This window comes from Triturus cristatus, chromosome 3_1, assembly GCF_964204655.1.
Source record: "Triturus cristatus chromosome 3_1, aTriCri1.1, whole genome shotgun sequence".
Lineage (NCBI taxonomy): Eukaryota > Metazoa > Chordata > Amphibia > Caudata > Salamandridae > Triturus > Triturus cristatus.
In genome coordinates this window covers 752,257,621-752,271,275 of record NC_140583.1, presented here as the reverse complement: position 1 = coordinate 752,271,275, position 13,655 = coordinate 752,257,621, and the positions used below count along the sequence as shown (strand labels likewise).

The window sequence follows — 13,655 nt, the reverse complement described above, 5'->3', positions numbered from 1 at the left end:
AGGTGGTTGCAAACCTGGGCAAAAATACGTCTTTTTCACAGGATTTGCAAACTCTAAAAAAGAGTTGCAGGCAAAATGGCAGTTCGGGAAGTACTATTCTCATAAGAAGCAGGGTCTTGCATGGTGGGCAAGACACAATGGACTAAATGTATCTGGAGCTATTGCCAGTGCCAGAGATTAGTTTAAGCATTCCGTCCATCACCTTCTTGTTGTTGCTGATAATGCCTAAGTGTACCAGGTATGCACAGATGTGGGTCCTGTACTCACTGTGCCATTAGACTCAAGCAACACCCTACTGACAAACCCCCAGTGTGCTGAAACTGGGTTGGGTTGCTCTTGGTTCCTTCAGGAGGGGACCGCATCTGGCAGTTTGGGAGGGACAGTTCCCATGAGGAGCAGAGTTTTCATTATCATGGTGGGTGAAAAACAATGGACTTGAAAGAGGCCTGAGAGATTGCCAGTTAATTCAAGCATTCCATCCATCACCTTGTAGTTATTGTAAAAAATTGCTCACAGAGTTCTTGGTTCTCTATCATCTATCTATCTATCTATCTATCTATCTATCTATCTATCTATCTATCTATCTATCTATCTATCTATCTATCTATCTATCTATCTATCTATCTATCTATCTATCTATCTATCTATCTATCTATCTATCTATCTATCTATCTATCTTTCTATCTATCTATCTATCTATCTATCTATCTATCTATCTATCTATCTATCTATCTATCTATCTATCTGTCTGTCTGTCTGTCTGTCTGTCTGTCTGTCTGTCTGTCTGTCTGTCTGTCTGTCTGTCTGTCTGTCTGTGCGTCCTGCTGTTCTCTTTATCTTTTTCTTCCCCGGTCTCCGTCTCTCTCTTGTCTGTCTTCTATCCTCTGACCCTCGCTCTGATTCTGTCTCCCCCTATTACAGTCTGCGTTCCTTCTGCTTGTCTCTTCCTCTCACCTTCTTCTGCCTTGGTCTTTCTCTCTAAGGTCCACTTTTATCAGAATCTGTACCAGCATCTGAAGGGACAAAAGTGCATTCTGGGTATAATCCTACATCTGCAGTTAAAGCCGCTTTTTTACATTTCTTTTTTTTATTTTTAACGGAAGCCAAACAGAGGATGTACTTTGCCAGGCGATTAAAATGGCACTTCTCAGGCTGTATAAATACAATATAAATACACGAATGCAGTAAACATGTAGACCCGGTCATTTCACATGCACTGGTCATTTGACTAGTATAGCAGCACAGAGCTTGTCAAATATTGCGATCATATAACATTGTGCAGAGTTGCAGTTGTCTATCTAATTTCTGGGCAGCAGTGACATCCAAGCCTTTCTATCACCTGAATTACATTAATTTCCCTGCCCCTCTTATGTTTGCTATCAGCGTCATTCCCTCTATCTAAATAGCGTCTTCGTGGCCCTAGATATCTCTAGGCCGTGCCTGTGGCACATGCAAGCCAGCATCCATCTCAGCCATGTCACCACTAAACGTGGCGTCGTTTAGCCACTCCTAGGGTAGCTCTTGTGCACCAGCAGTCTCAACACTGCTACCTGCACTCGCACCGCTTTAGGCAGTGGTGTGCCACGTCTCATCAGTTATACCAGATGCGTGCATTCAGCATATGTGCTTGCTATCTCCCCAATGGTCAGTGAGACTCCTGCCCCTTTGTTGCTAACCCGTGGACAGTCCCATGCGAGCTGGAAGAAACAAGCAGGGACTGACACATATCTTTCACAATGTGAGGGTCTTATGAGGTCAATTCTATGCAGAAAACCAGGGAAGCAAAACAATCTGCACCTGAATTAAACATGGAGCAACTTATATCTGTAATTTAGAGATACAGTTTTAGTTTGAGAACAGTATTACTTCCAAACCTCGTCTTCCAGATGCGGCTCCCATTTCTTTATTACTGACTCCAGTTGAGCAGTCAGAATGCAGCCTGTACAATCGCGAAACCAGGACCAGACTGGGACCTTAAAACAGCTCTGACAAACATTATAAATCCAGCCGCCATGTGCAGACATGCTGATGGGGCTAGAACCAGAGCAGCTCTTTCAAGTTGCCTCCTGGCTCGAGTATCGTGCACCACCCCTCCTGGAGCCACAAACCGGCCTCCGTGTGTCAAAACCAGCCTCCCGGGGGCTTGCCTGCTTGACCGGCTGCCCATTTCGGCCATGCTAGAAACCCATTCTTTCCACTTAGGTGCCTGAATCATATGAGCACATGGGGGGAGTGCGAGGAGGGAGAGGGGGGGGGGGGGACGACTCCGGAGGCTCATCAGGAAAGAGGACCATTTCATCAACGCTGCACTTATCCCTCTAATTTTTAAAAATGGTCCGAGCATCATAAATTTAGGGCCTTATTTATGAGACGTAGTGCATCGCTGCGTAAAAGCAGTGATGCAACACTTCTCAGTGAGCCCTTCTTGCGACAACAATGATGCGCCATATTTACAATATGATGCATCATGTCGCAAGGAATGACAGATACGTCAGTATTACTGACATATCTGTCGGCGCAAAAAGTGGCGCATTGCTGGAGTTGTGTCGGAAGCATGACGCAACTCCAGCAATGTTCCTTTCACATGGGGCATGCCCCATGTGAAAGGGCCTGCGTCACCCTTATGACTGCCATAAGGCAGGCGTAAGGTTTTAATGCATTGGCGGCATAGAAGTTTTGTAGTGAAATCTCATAGATTTCACTGCTACACTTCTACGGGGCTTTGTTGCGACTAAACGCCCATCCTGCATACATTATACCTGGCACAGGTATAATGTAGCGCAGGGCTTTACAAGGTGACCCATCTGCCTAGATGCGTCACCTTGTAAATATGTTGCAACATGGCGCATATTTTACACCGCTGCAGGGTCATAAAAAGTGATGCTATGGCGGCGCAAAACAGGTGCACGGGCTCATAAATATGCCCCTTAATATCCACAAACAGCTGGCCCAAGCCCTGCCTTCTCTAAAGTGCGTATCGCCCCTTCCTCCAATGTAAGAGGTAGAGCAGGATTATTAATAAACTGCAAAGCCGGGGAGTAGATCTGCGGTAGTCCAGCTGCTTTTGCTTTGACCATCGTCCATCTTGGCGAACTTGTACACTGGACCGTTTATATTAATTGGACTGGCTTGGGCATCTTACCTGCAATACTAACTCGCCTTCGTCAGTCAGGAGGTAAGGCGCAAGACTCCATGGATCCAGCCAATAAACCACAGAGGAGAATTGTGCTGGATTATTATATCTTTCCAGGACGGGGACCTAAAACCTCTTTATTCGTATGTAGCGTGAGAGTCTCCAAATTTAACGTGGGGTTGCTACCCCCTACACCAACCTGATCAGGAAGGATCTTCTGTCAGCAAACAAATGTTTGCTAAGGTAGATGGGGAAGTTATTAAACACATATAAGAATTTGGGCAGCACCATCATCTTTTTTAGTTTCTCTTTTTTTATGCAAGAATCAAAACAATAAATCATAACCTGAAACCAGTATGCCATCATATAGTCAACAACATAGTAAGATTTGAACAATACACCAAAATAAAGAGAAATAAAGAAAATATAAGTGAATACATCACCGAAAAGGCAATATATGGTGAAATATTACAATAGAGATGAAGATAGAAGATAAAAAGATAGATAAAAGAGGACCAAGAAGAGAGCGGTAAGAAGAAAGTAAGTATAATATCAAGTATATGTTAAGACAAATTTATAACATAGTAAGAGATGGTAATAAAATATCCTTTTAAAATCGTTGAAACACAACATGAATAATAACTAAAGGCATTTGTGACATTCACCAAAAAAGGTGGCTAGACATGCGAATACATAGTGGCATTAACAATAGCACTAAGAGATAATTAATTGGAAATTGGTAACCACAGTTTGTCACATTTAACTGCTAACTGTAGAGAGTTCCTGTCTACTCTGTGGCATTCTAATTCCACCAACAGTGATTAGATGTAGAGACTTTCCAGTGTCAGTTGTAGTGCGAGGAAAGAAGAGGAGAGCGGAGTGAGGAGTATGCAGCTCCTTTGTGGCTTCATGATCTTTCAGCTGTGACACCCGGAGAGGAGAGGAAAGAGGAGGAGAGGAGAGGGAGGAGAGAGTAGAGTAGAGGAGCGAGGAAAGCATGCGAGTACATTGGTAAGCGGCTTCACACTGCTTTTTGGTTTCTCAGCCACGACCGCTACAGTTTAGTTGCAACCCCTTGTGGCTGTGACACTTTGTGGCCTGATGGCTTCTGTGTCACGCCTCTATTTGTCTCTATTCCCAAGGGGCAGCTAGAAAGTGAAAGGCTGAGGTCTGGAGAGAGCTGGTGAGGATGAGGCAAGCATCTGGTGCTCTGCCCCCATCTTTCTTGGGCAACGCTGCAGTTTTTTCATGCCCTGACTGCCCTCTGAGCCCTGCTCACAACTTTGGCCTATGTTTTCTGGCCCACCGCCCCATGCTGTGCTGCTGCTTGGTAACTGGTAAATTGTGAAGAATGGAGAAAGTTGAGAGACAGAGGGTGGCAGGGCCTTTCAAACTGCTTAATTCTACTGTTGGAGCTTCGCCCCCTGACTGGTGCTCATTGGGTAGTCTGCCCTGTAGAAGCCCCTTGGTAGATGTGAGTCCCAGGTGTTAGACCTGAAACAATGGTGGGCATTTAGCGAGGAAGTGGCTTGACTAGGTCTCATGTGGCTTGTGCTCTAGGTGGTGCACACCCGCGGCATCTTTACTCAAGAGACTGGTTTGTGGACCTGCCTTTTGCTCCTGCATAAAGAATCTGAATTGAAGGTTGAATTCTCTGTGCTTCCAGCAGGAGAGGTACTCACATGCCACTGAGTAACTGGGGAGAACTAAAGAGCATGTGATAAAGGTTTTCTTTGGACATGGCTAGTTTAGTCTCAGTGTGGATGCCTGAACTTATAAATTCCAAAGTGGGGTGAGGTGCAGTGCAAGGATGTTGTGAATGAAGCTCAGTACCCCAGTCCCTCCTACTTAAAATAAGCATCAGTGAAAATGCACCCACCAGGGGGTTTTTGTGGCTGTAGAGGCCAGCTAATAAATAGGGAGGTGAGACCAAGGGGTACACAAGTGTCTGGCTTAAGCCTGGGCAAAGCACTACGCTACGCTCGCGTAGTTTGCGAAGTTTGCGCTACTTCACACTACGCGAATTGCACGTAGCACAGTGCAAACATGCGTCGCGTAGCATTGCGTAGTGCAGCGGTCATTTTTTGCTTGCTCGCAGTCCTCAACATCAACTTGGCGACCGCGAGCAAGCAAAATGACATCCTGGCGAGACTTTTTCCTTGTTCGCGATCAGCAACATCAAGTTGCCGATCGCGAGCATGGAAAATGAACATCCCGGCGAGATTCTCAATGCGCAGAGGTCAGGTTTCTCATTGCGAGTGGTCGCGATGAGAAACTACCAGTCCGCGTTGAGAAATCTGCCGCTCGAGTAAAAATCTACTCGCGCAGCAGAAAACTACAGCTCGCACTGTGCAAGATGCCGTTTTCAATGATTGCACAGTGCCGGATGCTTGTCCGCACTGTGCAATCATTGAAAACGACATCTTGCACAGTGCGAACAGGGTACTACGCAGTTCGCGAAGTGCTACGTGTAGCTCGCGTAGTGCGAAGTGCACTTTGCGTAGCTTCGCGTAGTTCAACTTCGCGAACTACGCCCAGGGTTATCTGGCTATTTGCACCAAAGGTCCTAGATAGGGTTGTTCTTATATTACTGTTGGATGTTTGGTTGCATAATGCTTCACTTCAGATATGACAATTAGGAAACTTTGGTCTGGGAGAATGATTTCCACAAGAGCTTATAAAAAGATACATTGTAACCCGGTGAGAAACAACTCCATGCACCTAAATGCGACCAAAGATTTTAATCCAATTCTTGCCTTTTTTTCAAAAGCAGGACGCTGTGTACTGTGCTTCTGACCATCAATTCAGTAAGCAGGAGGATTCTCCTTCCAGCCCCACAGAGCAGAGCTCTGCAAAAGTTGTTTCTTATGCCCATCCAGAGCAGACACAAGAAAGGGCCCCACAGCCAGATGGTGGAAAGGAAATGTTTCCCCCTAATGGTGATTGCACATTACCATATGTGGAAACTGGTAAGAAAAATACATTGAGAGTGCAGCAAGACACTTCAGCAACACCTGCAACACATTTGCACAATAATCAAAAACCTATGTTGAAGTTCTTCTGTAGCTCCTCTAGAGAGAAGAAACATTGGCTACCCTAGACCTAGAATTACTTCTAAATTTGTCTTGCGATTTGCCAGGAACTTATGTTCAATAGTCTGAATCGATTAAAGGTTTGGAAAGGATTTTGTCGTCCAATCTAGCTTTGTTGGAAAAATCAGTAGATAATTTGAACCATAATCAAGATTCCCTTTTGGCTATTCTCAATCTATTAGTGGACAAAAATGGGAGGGGGGCAGTGTGGAAAACACGAGGGCGCAGCTTGATATTAAAAACTGGGGCTTGATATTAAGAAGAGGGATTGGGAAAGCCCATCTAGCTCTGGTGCATGTACCTCAAACCAAAGCCTCCAGGGTAAGCCCTCGCTTTGAGATGTTAGAATGAAAGTGGCTAAACTCAATCCTAAAAATCCAATAAGAATATGAATTGTTTCAATAGGGTGAATGGTCAGATATATTCTATAAGAAATCTTTTTGAACCACATCCTTTGAACACCTTAGAACTGGTCATGCCAGGGCTGGCCCCATGACCGAGGAATGGTGTATTCCCTATTTTAAGAGTAATGATACACCCACGGGGTGTTTACCTAACTCTATCACAAGTCTGCAGATTAAAGGGGGCGAGGGGATAAAAACATTGCAATCAGCAGAAAACTAAAAACAGCGGAGAATCTCCTAAAAATGCACAAAAAAGCTTTGCTTTCAGGAAATAGAGGAGTCTGCCTCAGCAACTGGTAAAGTGGGCAATATTGATTTGAAGGCTCATGATGAATTATCACATAATCTTGAGAACTCTGTTGTTTTGCCCTTACGATAACGTCGCTCAGAACGCTCACCACCAGCTTAACATTTCCACGAGTGGCCTCAATCCATCAGCTAAAGTTTGTTCCTATCCTGTTGAAGCTAATGTTATTAATGGAAAACTGTCAGTAGGAAAGGCTACCTCCTTATTGTGCAATAAGCAACTACTACGCTTGACTTTGTTGTCATGTTTGACAATGACATCATTATAAATCATTTCTTTTTACTATCTTCTTTTGCTGATAAAGAAGGACTGAGGATGGTGAAAAGTAGTGGCATTTCCCTTGTGAATACCATGGCTTCTCCTTTGGTTAACAAATCAAGAGTGTCATTTCAGTCTAGGTTGGCATCAAATTTGATTCTGCAAAATTGTGTTTATTTGCTCTGTAGGGGGATTGACGTAATTCATGTATTTTGGGGTAGTTGCGTGAGTAGGCTCTCTCACGAGGATTGGAACTTTTCCCCTGAGTTGGGAAAGAGATATATTGTGAAAATCTTAAACATCTTCTAGTATCCCTAGGGAAAGAAGGAAGACAGATCTCCTTGTTATTGACAAAGGAGGAAGGGTTCCACCCCATTCTACAGGATCAATTGAGAAAATGGAGTTGTTGGCAGGTCCCCTCTAGAGTAATCAAGCGCTGGCTGCCTGACTAATGGGCACTTCTAAATAGTAGTTTAAAGATGGATTCCTGAAATGCTGCTGCTTTGTTGAACTATGCTCAGAAAATTGATTTTTTAAATAGTTTAAAATAGATTTGCATCCAGAAAACCTGGTGTTGGAAAGAATTTGAACGGGATGAGTATTTTGTCCTCAATTGTAGTGCTACTCCCTCAAGGATGCAAGGACGGAGTGTAGTTTTTTAAGTAATCATTTTAGCTAGAACTATAGTATATTTTCAGATGCCTCAAACCTTTTTCAAGAGGTAAAAATCCCTCCGATGCAGGGTAATAATGTGGGACGGTCAGTTTCATTAGTAAACACATACATCACCCCTGACCACTCTTATAATGTTCTGCTCCCTGCTTTGTTCTGTTTTATAAATAATGCTATAGAGCAGGAGGCTGGTGGACAGGTTATATTAGTTGGTGACCTGAACTGTAAAGTATCTAATCTCACAATTAATTTATATGCAGATTTAGAGAGGGAAGATGCTTTAAAAATGGTTCCGGCTTGCTCTTCACCAAACCAGAAAAAATAAAACAGATAAAAGAGAACATTCACTTCGGGATTTACTCAGGAAAAGTGATTGCCTGATTGTAAATGGCAGAATCGACTTTGACTCTTCAGCTCATTTTACTCATAAATATATTTCTGGATGCTCTTCATTTGACTACCTTATTGTTTCTTGCTCAGTTTTCAATACCATCCTGGAAATGAATTTAATTGATAACCCCCTTTACGATCATAACATCCTCTCTTTCTTAACAGAGTTTTGGTCTCCAGTTGTGGGTTCATGGAAGCTTAGTGGAATCATTACAAGCTTTGTAATGTGGTGATCAAAAAATCAAAAGGGAGATTGGAAAATATTATTAGTGATAGGGAATTCTGGAATGTGGATGTGATTCTTCAGCTTTCCCAGTCCATGAAACAGTTCATAGACCGGGATTGTCATGTCAGTATAACTGTTTTCCACAACCATTGTCACCCCTGAACAAAAGCATAAATAGGCTAATCAGAACCCAATTTATCATTGTCTAAGCTGAAAGAGAGAAACTAAAAACTCTTCTGACTAGGAGACAAAGACGATTAAAGGAGGTTGTGTAAAAACATGAGCATGACACTAAATGGATTTAGCTCAGAGAGCCAGTCCTCTGTAAGGATATGAGAAAGTATTGGGAGATCATTGCCGAATGTTGTGGGTAAAGAGTGAGGTCATGCCATATCCCTATTAAGGAAGAGCATTGGAGCAGTAATATATCCGAGTTATATCCTGCTAATAATGAGAAAGATGCGTATATAGACTATCCTTCTCTCAGCTTAACCCTGGAGTTAGCTACTTATGGGCCCCCTTCTGTGGAGCAGATTGAGGACTCCATTCCATCAATAGAAAATTCAGTTGTGACGGCTCAAGATTAAGTCTCAATCTCTGTTATACAAAGAGAATCCAAACTTTGGACAGATTTTTTAGCACCCATTTTTTAATATTGCTACTCTCTCTCCGTAGTCCTCCACCTTGGTTAGGAAATGTTTTGGTTCCAGTATACAGAAAGGGGCCCATCATTTGGAAAATGATTTTTGTAAAATCACCTAATTAGATAGTGTGAGCACAATTTTTGTGAAAATAATTTTGGAACACTTACACTCCATGGTAGAGGAGGAAGTGATCATTCCTGTAGAGCAATCTGGTTTTACGAAAAATCATTGAACACTGGATGACATCTCAGCTCTTCAACTGATAGCAGTAAAATATGTGAAGGCGAGAGACTCCCCCATATATGCAGATTTTATTGATTTCTCCACAACATTTGACAGAGTGCACCGTCGTACGCTGTGGAGAAAGCTGCATACCCTTGGTAAGCTTGGGACTATTTTAGGCTTAGTTGTTGCTCTACACTCTGCTACTTGGTATCAAGTGTTGTTAGGGAGGGGTTTGTGGGTTATCTGTAATTTTCCCCCAAAACAGCCTTCTTGGCCCAATGTTGTTTTTTCTTTATATATGTCCCATATCCCATCTGGGTAATAGTATGTATAATTTGCCGAAAATTGGGGGCTGCCCTATGGATTGCTTGTTATATGTAGATGATATTGTGATTCTGGATTTAACACCCAAGGGCTTGAACAGTCGTCTGATGTCACTTCACAAATTTGCTGATACACCTTTTTAAGATTAACAGACACTAAAGTAAAATCTACATTTTTAAGGGTAAAAAATACTTGACTTATCCTAATTTACCCTAAATTACACTGGTAAAGAAAAATTAGAGGTAAAATATTTCAAGCAGCCTGAATGTCTTTTACATCTGTATTGAATAGGTGCTAATTTTCTCCGATAATATTATGCTGTAATGCTCCATTTAATGAAATATATTGAATGTATAATACATTTCCTATACTAGTTTTATAGCTGTTACTCATTCATATGTCATGTTTGTATTTTATTCTTTTTTTAATAATATATCTTGTGGATCTCTTATGAGTTCCAAATTTTGTACTAAAAGCTTAAATAGAGGTGAATAGCTATATGTTCTTTGGATTTTCAGTTTGAAGTGATGACCTGTAAAGCAATTACTATTAAAATTTCTACAAGTTTCCCTAGCACTATGCTATGAGACCAAAGAGAGTGTACCCCTCCCAAAAGCAATTTCTCAAATGAAAAAGGTGAGGAAACATTGATCACAAATATACCCATACTCCAGAAACAACAGGGCATAGAAAAAAACATATTCATTTATTAACCAGCAATGCTTCACAATTCAAAAATAAACCCTTGAGTGTAAAATAATTGATTATAAAAAAAAAGAGAGAGTTTGTGTTAAAATTGTGGAGCAAACTGTAGCATATACGTTGGCCCAGATTTTATCCTAGGTGGAAAGCAGCTAAGCACAAGGCAACTCTAATTCCCATAAAGCTTCGCTAGGAAACTTCCCTTATTGGGTAGTCAAAGCAACTTATATATGTCAGCAGCCTTTGAGAACAAAATCATAGAAATAGGACTATTCAGCACATGATAATCTGCAAGGCTAGAGGTGGTGAGTGACCCAAATGCAATGTAGAGGAGACCTTAAACCACTTTTATTGTATAAGCATATTATTTTAGTGAGTATGTATGCTGGAATACCTTGGGTCCTGTTTGCGTGCCGAAGCTGCCCTGATGTCTCCGGCCACTTTAGAAGGCGGGTCACCTCAAGCGCGCTCAGGGCCAGCACAGAAAATATGAACAAACACGTTTCTTACGTCGAAGAACCGGAGGGACACAGCGGGGCTTCCAAGAAATTCCTTTATTGCAGCAGGTACCTGGCATGACGCGTTTCGACATAAAATTTCTTTTTCAAATGCCTTCAACAAAGTCAATTCACAACCAATCCGCTTATATATTCTACAAGTCGTTCTGCCATTGGTGGCAATCTAGGTGAGCTGGGTTGTTCTAAGGAGATACGCTGTGGCTGCGTCGGCAAACCACAACTCCCAACATGCACCAGTCTTGGAAAGTCAGGTAAGTTACTCCCCCAGGCTTCAATGTATCTCATCTTGAGTACTGGATTGAAATATGAACGCAGGTAAACGGAATGGTATCTTTGCTGCTGCCACAAGTAATCATCCTGGGTCCCCAGAACGCCTTCAACCGCAGGAGTCTCGCATAGTCTGCCCTGGAGCCATGCATAAAGTGATCCAGGCTCCTCCATGAAATCATAGACTGCATTGCAGCGGTGCCTTACTGTGGGAGGATGCGGTGGGCCGGAGTCATCCCAATACCTTGGGTCCTGTTTGCGTGCCGAAGCTGCCCTGATGTCTCCGGCCACATTAGAAGGCGGGTCACCTCAAGCGCGCTCAGGGCCAGCGTGCAAAATATGAATAAACACGTTTCTTACGTCGAAGAACCGGAGGGACACAGCGGGGCTTCCAAGAAATTTCTTTATTGCAGCAGGTACCTGGCATAACGCGTTTTGACATAAAATGTCTTTTTCAAATGCCTTCAACAAAGTCAATTCTCAACCAATCCGCTTATATATTCTGCAAGTCGTTCTGCCATTGGTGTCAATCCAGGTGAGCCGGGTTGTTCTAAGGAGATACGCTGTGGCTGCGTCGGCAAACCACAACTCCCAACATGCACCAGTCTTGGAAAGTCAGGTAAGTTACTCCCCCAGGCTTCAATGTATCTCATCTTGAGTACTGGATTGAAATATGAACGCAGGTAAACGGAATGGTATCTTTGCTGCTGCCACAAGTAATCATCCTGGGTCCCCAGAACGCCTTCAACCACAGGAGTCTTGCATAGTCTGCCCTGGAGCCATGCATGCAGTGATCCAGGCTCCTCCATGAAATCATAGACTGCATTGCAGCGGTGCCTTACTGTGGGAGGATGCGGTGGGCTGGAGTCATCCCAATACCTTGGGTCCTGTTTGTGTGCCGAAGCTGCCCTGATGTCTCCGGCCACTTTAGAAGGCGGGTCACCTCAAGCGCGCTCGGGGCCAGTGCGTGAAATATGAACAAACACGTTTCTTACGTCGATGAACCGGAGGGACACAGCGGGGCTTCCAAGAAATTCCTTTATTGCAGCAGGTACCTGGCATGACGCGTTTCGACATAAAATGTCTTTTTCAAATGCCTTCAACAAAGTCAATTCACAACCAATCCGCTTATATATTCTACAAGTCATTCTGCCATTGGTGGCAATCCAGGTGAGCCGGGTTGTTCTAAGGAGATACGCTGTGGCTGCGTCGGCAAACCACAAATCCCAACATGCACCAGTCTTGGAAAGTCAGGTAAGTTACTCCTCCAGGCTTCAATGTATCTCATCTTGAGTACTGGATTGAAATATGAATGCAGGTAAACGGAATGGTATCTTTGCTGCTGCCACAAGTAATCATCCTGGGTCCCCAGAACGCCTTCAACCGCAGGAGTCTCGCATAGTCTGCCCTGGAGCCATGCATACAGTGATCCAGGCTCCTCCATGAAATCATAGACTGCATTGCAGCGGTGCCTTACTGTGGGAGGATGCGGTGGGCCGGAGTCATCCCACTACCTTGGGTCCTGTTTGCGTGCCGAAGCTGCCCTGATGTCTCCGGCCACTTTAGAAGGCGGGTCACCTCAAGCGCGCTCGGGGCCAGCGCACGAAATATGAACAAACACGTTTCTTACGTTGAAGAACCGGAAGGACACAGCGGGGCTTCCAAGAAATTCCTTTATTGCAGCAGGTACCTGGCATGACGCGTTTCGACATAAAATGTATTTTTCAAATGCCTTCAACAAAGTCAATTCACAACCAATCCGCTTATATATTCTACAAGTCATTCTGCCATTGGTGGCAATCCAGGTGAGCCGGGTTGTTCTAAGGATATACGCTGTGGCTACGTCGGCAAACCACAACTCCCAACATGCACCAGTCTTGGAAAGTCAGGTAAGTTACTCCCCCAGGCTTCAATATATCTCATCTTGAGTACTGGATTGAAATATGAACGCAGGTAAACGGAATGGTATCTTTGCTGCTGACACAAGTATCAATAGAAAATTCAGGTGTGACGGCTCCAGATTAAGTCTCAATCTCTGTTATACAAAGAGAATCCAAACTTTGGACAGATTTTTTAGCACCTATTTTTTAATATTGCTACTCTCTCTCCGTAGTCCTCCACCTTGGTTAGGAAATGTTTTGGTTCCAGTATACAGAAAGGGGCCCGTCATTTGGAAAATGATTTTTGGAAAATCACCTAATTAGATAGTGTGAGCACAATTTTTGTGAAAATCATTTTGGAACACTTACACTCCATGGTAGAGGAGGAAGTGATCATTCCTGTAGAGCAATCTGCTTTTAAGAAAAATCATTGAACACTGGATGACATCTCAGCTCTTCAACTGATAGCAGTAAAATATGTGAAAGCGAGAGACTCCCCCATATATGCAGCTTTTATTGATTTCTCCACAACATTTGACAGAGTGGACCGTCGTACGCTGTGGAGAAAGCTGCATACCCTTGGTAAACTTGGGACTATGTTAGGCTTAGTTGT

At 43.3% G+C, this 13,655-nt stretch overlaps 1 protein-coding gene across 1 annotated transcript in view; it reads left to right on the top strand.

Annotated features, from left to right (window-relative positions):
- Nucleotides 1-13,655, top strand: part of LOC146860919 (mucin-5B-like) — a 223,886-nt gene that overhangs the window by 63,992 nt on the left and 146,239 nt on the right. The window contains exon 11 of the mRNA XM_085646187.1: nt 5,904-6,102. Within this exon, the coding sequence (XP_085502313.1) occupies nt 5,904-6,102 (199 nt within the window). The remainder of the gene's footprint in view (nt 1-5,903; nt 6,103-13,655) is intronic.